General features: G+C 52.6%; 1 protein-coding gene across 1 annotated transcript; it reads left to right on the plus strand.

The window, feature by feature from the left end:
• Nucleotides 1–5,484: 5,484 nt before the first annotated feature.
• Nucleotides 5,485–7,931, plus strand: LOC136508236 (L-type lectin-domain containing receptor kinase IX.1-like). Its single transcript, XM_066502880.1, has 2 exons — nucleotides 5,485–6,410; nucleotides 6,507–7,931. The coding sequence occupies exons 1-2, from the start codon at nucleotides 5,600–5,602 to the stop codon at nucleotides 7,739–7,741; spliced, it is 2,046 nt and encodes a 681-aa protein (XP_066358977.1). The 5' UTR covers nucleotides 5,485–5,599; the 3' UTR covers nucleotides 7,742–7,931.
• Nucleotides 7,932–8,302: the final 371 nt, after the last annotated feature.

Consider the following 8,302-nt stretch of genomic DNA (forward strand, 5'->3'; position numbering starts at 1 on the left):
GAGGGAGTCACCTTGGATGTTGAGAAGGTTGCAACAGTGGAAGCTTGGCCGCGCCCGCATACCGCACGTGCCCTACGAAGGGTTCCTCGGCCTCACTAGGTATTACCGGAAATTCATCGCTGGGTACGGCGGCGTGGCAGCACCTCTCACTGCCCTCCTCAAGCAGGAGGCATTCACTTGGTCGACCGACGCGGAAGTTGCCTTCATCGCTCTCAAGACGGCGCTAGTCACCGCGCCGTCGCTTCAGCTGCCGGACTTCACCAAGCGTTTCATCGTCGACTGCGATGCGTCTGACGCTGGGTTTGGCGCTGTGCTGCACCAAGGTGACGGCGCCATTGCCTTCTTCAGCTGGTCGATCGCTCCTCACCATGCCAAGCTCCCAGCATATGAACATGAGCTGATTGGGCTGGTCAAGGCTGTCCGTCATTGGCGGCCTTACCACTGGGGTCGTGCGTTCACCATCCGAACCGACCACTAGAGTCTCAAGTTCCTCCTCGACCAGCGCCTAACGACCATTCCACAGCACACGTGGGTCTCCAAGCTATTTGACTATGACCTCACAGTTGAGTACCGCGCTGGCAAGTTCAACACCATCACCGACACGCTGTCTCGCCGTGATATGGAGGCTGTAGTTTTGGCCTTGTCTAGGCCCCTCTTCACCGACTACGACACCCTGTGTGCTGAGCTACACGAGGATGCAGCGACTCAGGAGCTGTACCGTCAGCTTGCTGCGGGCACAGCTCCTGTAGGATGGCAGCTTGTTGATGGCCTGCTGCTCTACAACAGCCGTGTCTTTGTCCCAGAGGGCTCCAGCTTGTGGCCACAGCTGCTCCGTGATGCTCATGAGGCCGGTCATGAGGGTGCCCAGAAGACTCTTCACCGGCTGTGAGCTCCGTTCTACAACAGCTGCCTCCACCGCCTTGTCCGTGATTTTGTACGCGGCTGCGCTGTCTGTCAGCAGAACAAGACGGAACATCTCCACCCGGCAGGCCTTCTTCAGCCCTTGCCTATGCCGACCCATGTCTGGAGTGACATCGCCATGGATTTTGTGGAGGGATTTCTGCAAGTCGGCGGGAAGTCAGTCATCTTGACCATCGTCGACCGCTTCTCCAAGATGGCTCATTTTGTGGCCTTGAGCCACACCTACTCCGCATAGTCCATGGCTCGGGCGTTCTTCGATAACATCGTCCAGCTCCATGGCTTTCCATGTTCGATTGTCAGTGATCGTGACACGGTCTTCACCAGCCACTTCTGGGAAGAATTGTTCAAGCTGGCTGGGGTGAAGCTCCTGCGTAGCTCGGCCTTCCATCCTCAGACGGATGGTCAATCTGAGGTAACCAACCGCATCAATGTCATGTATCTGTGGTGCCTCGCTGGTGATCGGCCCCGTTCATGGCTGTAGTGGCTTCCTTGGGCAGAATTTTGCTTCAACACTTCATACCAATCTGCCCTTCGGACTACACCATTTAAGGTCGTCTATGGCAGACCGCCTCTAGCACTGATGTCTTACACGATGGGTGCAGTCCATGTGGCTGCTGTTGATCGCTAGCTCCGCGACCGTGATATCTTCCTAGCTGAGATTCAAGAGCGTCTCATCTTGGCTTAGGACACCATGAGGGAGCACCAGAACCAGAAACATCGCCATGTGGAGTTTGCTGTTGGTGACTGGGTGCTGCTACGCTTGTAGTAGTGCACAGCGGTGGGCATAACGGCTGCCTCCCCCTCCAAGCTTGGGCCACGCTACTTTGGCCCTTATCAAGTCATCGAGCAGCTTGGCACGGTCGCTTATCGTCTGCAGCTCCCTCCAAAGGCACGCATACATGATGTCTTTCACATCGCCTTGCTGAAGAAGTATGAAGGTGATCCGCCTGCTTCAAACATGCCATTACCGGCCATTCTTCGTGGTCGTGTTGTGCCTACTCCTTCTTAGGTGGTTCGAGCTCATCTGAACCGAGGTCACTGGGAGCTATTGGTGCAGTGGGCAGGATGTTCCCCTGCTGATGCCACTTGGGAGCCGGTCGCTGATTTCAAGGAGCGCTACCCGGCGTTTCAGCTTGTGGACGAGCTGTTTGTTGGGGAGGAGGGAAATATTGTGGACTCCTTCATAGGTCGCCACTATAGGCGTAGGATGAGGAGGGCCACGGCCAGCAGTGACTAAGGCGTTTTCAGTTTTAGTAAGAGAATAATCAGGGAGGGTTTTTAGGATCTGGACCATTGTTTGTTAGGAAGGAAATGCACCTAGACTATAAAGGATGCACTTAGGAATGTAATCAGTTTTATCGAAGGAAATAGAACCTCCCTGGAGCGGGTGGGTTCTCCCTTCATCGGTGTCCACGGGCGTTTCAGCCGTGGCCGCCGCCGACGAACCCTCCGCTCAACTACCTCGGTATCCATTGCGTTCCAACTCTCAATCCTAGCTGCTCCTCCGTTCCCCCTGCGCACTCCTCGGCGGCAACGCCGTAACACACTGCCATACGAAGGAGTGGCCAAGAGGCGCCAGGAGGGGTGCGGCCGCACCCTGACCGGCTCCGGTCGCCACCGCCTTAGTGTGGTGGACTCTTGAGTGAGCCTGGGCTGCTCCTTGGGTGGTGTTTCGCTCAAATAATCTAGGTAGATGGGCCTTTGTTATTAATCCTTTAGCGCAATTCAGAGTTGCGCTTTGCTGGAATGCGCCTTTTGGTATATTTTCCCATGTATTTATGTTTATGTCCTCCAAAACATAATCTCCAAATACATGTGGAAGTTGGTCAATAGTAAATGCATATGTGCACAAGATTGCTAGTTTCTTCTCTTTTTATGTCTTAATTGGTGGGTCAAATTGATCGTTAAGGACCGCCAACACTCACCCATGAATCATATGGAGTAGCATCCTCTACGTGAGTACGAACAGGCATAGCCTCCTCTACTTCAGCATGAACAGGAAAATCTCTGACTACTCTCTCCTCAACCGGTCCTAGGTAATGGTTACCTGGGTCAACTGGCACATCTCTGGCTCCTTCATCATGGTCCGAACCCTCTGAATGACTACTAACTTCATCACCAATCCTTTCCTCCTCCTCTTGTTCTGACTCGTCCTGCTCGTACGAACCCACATCGAAGTCGTCGTTCAAACAGCCTACTAAAACCCACCTGCATTCATCAACTGCCATTGGAGAGGACTGAAGTTGCTCATGCGTCAACTAACTGTCCAATACCATATTCCCTAGTGTTGGGTCCACATCGACCCCCATTGTTGTTCATCGCCTCCAACGCCATCAAAGGATGGCCCATCCTCCTTCCTATATCCATTCTCCACCACCACCTCAGCCATGCATGGTCACATTTGACCCTTCGATTATACCTTTTTTGCGCGACCAATGACCCTCGTTGGGCAAGGGCATTAAGACGAAGTGTTCCCTATCTTCCCACTATCAACCTCCCCCTCGATGTGAAAGCACCATCAAACTTTTCCTTAACACACAAGAAAAGGTCACTGAAGCTAGGAGGCACATCAGACATTTCCAATTCATGTTCAATATCCTCAAACACCATATCTTCTTTTCTAACACTTCCTCCATAAAACAAATGGGCTAAACAATACATCTACAAAAACATTTGAACAAACTTCATCAAGTCTATGAAATGGTTCTGGCGAATAAAACAGGGGCGACTAAGTACATATAACCTATACATAGTAACCTAACAAAATATTAATACAATCTAACCTAACCTAAATATCTAACCTCTAACCTAACCTAACTATATATAACTGATACATACTAAACTATCTATACTAACTAACTATACCAAATAAGTATACTAACAAATATTACAAATACTTATCTAACTATACTAATCTAACTAACTATACTAAACTAACTATACTAATCTAACTACCATTCAACCCTAACTATACTAATCTAACTATACAAATCCTAACTACCATGAAATCGAGGTTGAAATCAACATTGCAACAAGAAATCGAGAGCGGATTACCTGTCCTACGAAGCGGGGAACCTCGGGGGTTCACCCACACCCAGCACGGCCGGCGGAGAGGGCCGCCGCTGGCCCCTGGCGGTGGGGAGCACGCGGCGGGCGGCACAGCCGTGAGGGGCCTGACAGAGAGAGGGCCAGCGGCGGAGTGAGAGAGGGAGGCCGAGGGGAGTCATGGAGGGAGGAAGAGCGCTGAAGATGGCCGAGGCGGAGAGGGACAACGGCGGCGAATGCTCGGGCCGGCGCAGACAGAGGAGAAGAGAGAGAGAGAGAGAGAGAGAGAGAGAGTGGGCCGCGCAGCGGATCTGTAATCCCCCCTGCCGTGCCAACTGCGCTAGTGTTGACAGCAAAAAAAACTTTACTTACAGTATAGTAATACACAAAAAAAATTCTTTAGGTTTTTCTTCAACATATGAAAATGATGCTACTATTGTTTGTAATTTAAATTTTGAATGTACCTACTATTTTTGTAATTTAAAATTTGAAGTTAGCTATTTATAATTTATATAGACTCTTTATTTTTCAATTAATTTTTAGCTCAAACTATTCGTGGCCGGCGAGGAGGCCATGGCTTGCATGCTGCTTGGTGCTTGCACATTTGCACGTTGCGAGATGTGGCGTGAGTCTTGGCTGAGTGATTTGGCCAGCGGCCTGTTTCTTGCATGTACTTGAGTCTATATATATGAATGGAAAACGATGGGAGTTGTGTGGCTTACGTAAAACTAAAGCTTGTTAGCTTGTACCGTTTTCTGTATGTGTGTGCTTTGTGTCCACCGTAACGTGAGTGTGTAAGTGTTTGTGATAAACACCACAAGTGAGAGGGAGTGGTTCCAAGTTCCAACAACAAACCAGAGGGAGTGATTCCAACGGTATCGTCCATAGTATGACATCTGCCCTTGAATCGTCTTCTCTCCTTGCCACAATTACGATTTACGAGAGCAGACTTGTGCTTTGACAGGAACTTTGACAGGAACCAACAATAGGTTTGATAATAGACTGGACCCAAGCCAAAAGCAGGCCGGCAACTGCCAAAGATCCAAATGGAACTTGTGACCACCCTTGTGAGCTTATCAATCAGCTACTTCAGAAGCTAAGAGATATCTTTTAATTTGAGGGGAAGAGCTAAGAGATATCCATTCAAAGCAGAAAATCAGTACTCCTAACCTACGAAACTTGTGACCACTATGAAAGAATCCTGCTGAACTTCCTCATACATAAGGGGGAAATTTTCTCAATTAAAAATCACTCCTGAAATCGGCAAGAAATTGGTAAAATGTCATTTCTTACATGACGCCGACTAGTGACTACTATGGAAGGGTGACTCTCTGAACTTCTAGCTTCTTTATTATGACATGACAGTTTGGTTTCTGCATGTGCACATCGGTCAGGACACAACACATGACGCCGGTCGCCGGGTCCTGATCCTACATCGTGCAAAGAACGAAGAATAATTGAAAGAATAGCTCGAAACCGACCTGATCCACTACAAATCCTCAGCAGTCGCAGCTGACGGTGTCAGAAAGAGAGCAACGCAACGCAGAGGAGGACACAGGGTGTCCATATATGTCCAAAACCAGCAAGCAACGGCGTCCCAGGGCCCAGGGCAGCTGAGAGCTGCCGGCCGGCTATGGCTTCCCGTCTTCTCCTCCTCCTCGCCACCTTGGCCCTTCTCTTCGTCGCAGCAGCAGGGCAGGAGGGCAACAATATCTCGAAGCCGTTTAATCTGTCCTGCTCGAAGTCGAACAACTACACCGACGGCAGCCAGTACAAGAAGAACCTGGACCAGTTCCTGGCCGCGCTCCCCACGACGGCCGGCGACAACGGCTGGTTCTACAAGGGCAGCGCCGGGTCGGGGCCCGACGCGGTGTTCGGCCTCATCATGTGCTTCGCGGACATCGACGCGTCCGATTGCCTCTACTGTATCTCCACGGCGTCAGCCGTGATCACGACGGCGTGCCCGGGCAGCCGGAACGTGAGCGCGGCGTACGACGCGTGCGTCCTCCGGTACTCGGCCGCGCCGATCCCCGCCACCGCGGACCTCGGCTACGTATTCGCCGAGCCGCTGACCACCATCGGCATGCCTTTGACCTCAGAAGCTGTGCTGGACGCCTGGGTGCCGCTGATGATCGCCCTCTCAAGCAGAATCGCCTTTGACACGTCGCGGAGTTTCAGAAGCAGCATGCCGTACTCGAGCACGGGCTCGCAGGAGATGGAGATGTACGGGCTGGCACAGTGCACCAGGGACCTCAACGGCAGCGAGTGCTCGACCTGCATCAGGAGCTACGCCATCAGGCTGGGGAAGCTGTTTCCCAGTCACACGGGATGCTCCATCAAGGGCTACAGCTGCTACCTGCGCTACCAGGTGTCGTTCCTGATAGACAGCACTCTGCCGCCGGCGCCGGCGCCGGCGCCACCTACGTCTTCGCCGCCAACTCTAGGTATACATCCTCCTGCTGCGGCTTCCTTTATCCGTTTATCGTCATCGACTGATGCAGAGCAACAACGTTGACGCGGTCTTTTGCATCCCTCCACAGAACCATCGACAGGGATCGTGATTGGCGTGTCTGTCGGCTCCGTCTCGATCATGGTCATCCTGGCCATCTTCTCCATATGGCTCCTTCGCCGGCGACGGAGGAGGCAGGCTAGAATCCTTGAGGAAGCGAGGGAGCAAGAGCTGGGAGAAGGCGGGTTCTTCGACGAGGATCTGGAGATGGAAGACGACTTCGAGAGAGGGACCGGACCAAAGCGGTTTCGCTACGGCGAGCTCGCCATTGCCACGGACAACTTCTCGGACACACAGAAGCTCGGGGAAGGGGGGTTCGGATCAGTGTACAGGGGATTCCTCAAGGAGATGGGTCTCCACGTCGCCATCAAGAGGGTGTCCAAGGGCTCCAAACAGGGGAGGAAAGAGTACGCCTCGGAGGTGAGGATCATCAGCCGGCTCAGGCACCGCAACCTGGTGCAGCTGATCGGCTGGTGCCATGGCGGCAGCGAACTCCTCCTCGTCTACGAGCTGATGCCCAACGGCAGCCTCGACAACCACCTTTACACCACCAGCGACGACACCGACACGCTGCTGCCATGGCCGCTCCGCCACGAGATCGTGTTGGGACTGGGGTCGGCGCTGCTCTACCTGCACGAGGAGTGGGAGCAGTGCGTTGTGCACAGGGACATCAAGCCCAGCAACGTGATGCTGGACGCGTCCTTCCACGCCAAGCTCGGCGACTTCGGGCTGGCGAGGCTGGTCGATCACGGCCAGGGCTCGCACACCACGGTGCTCGCCGGGACCATGGGGTACATGGACCCGGAGTGCATGATCACCGGCAGGGCGAACGCTGAGTCGGACGTCTACAGCTTCGGCATCGTACTGCTAGAGATCGCCTGCGGCCAGCGGCCCCTGGTGCGTCGCCACGGCGAAGAAGACGTGATCCACATCGTGCAGTGGGTGTGGGAGTACCACAGCAGAGGAGCCATCCTCGACGCCGCCGACGCACGGTTCAAGGGTGAGTTGGAGGCCCGGGAGATGGAGACCGTGATGGTCGTCGGCCTCTGGTGTGCGCACCCTGACCGGAGCCTCCGACCGTCCATCCGGCAGGCCGTCAGCGTGCTGCGGTCTGAGATGCCACTGCCCAATCTGCAGGCGAGGATGCCGGTGGCAACCTATGAGCCACCACCTGATGCCTTCTACTATACATCTACCACTGTCACAAGCGTCAATAGCAGCACCACTCAATCCAGCATGACAATCACAACTGTCCTGCCCAAATGACCTCAGATCATTCGCGACTGCAGAGACAACAAATTGACAATGCCCGGAGATCTTTGGCACACTGCTTTTGAATGTAATAAGTACCTCATCATGTTCCTTTAAAATACTTTGCAAGTATTATTATTTGTTACTTGAAATTGTTCTTGACCCACCGCATTTATTGGCATAAACTTTGTATAGTTATCGTCAAATAATTTCTTGGGTTAAATTAAGTTATCGTTGTCTCACTACCGGAAACAGAGACTTTGCCAAGTGTAAAATTCTTTGCCAAGTGTCAAAAGTCGGGCACTCGGCAAAGACCTTCTTTGCCGAGTGCCGGGCACTCGGCAAAGGACTTCTTTGTCGAGTGCCAGACTCTCGGCAAAATCTCTACACTCGGCATAGGCTGCCCGCGAAACGGCGTTCGGTCACGGCATTCTTTGCCGAGCGCCTGCTGTTAGGCACTCGGCAAAGATTTGATTTTTTTTTTAAATTTCTTTGCCGAGTGCCCCAGATGTGGCACTCGGCAAAGATTTAATTTTTTTTAAAAAAAAAAATCTTTGCCGAGTGTCTCAGATATGG

Source organism: Miscanthus floridulus, chromosome 15 (genome assembly GCF_019320115.1).
Source record: "Miscanthus floridulus cultivar M001 chromosome 15, ASM1932011v1, whole genome shotgun sequence".
Lineage (NCBI taxonomy): Eukaryota > Viridiplantae > Streptophyta > Magnoliopsida > Poales > Poaceae > Miscanthus > Miscanthus floridulus.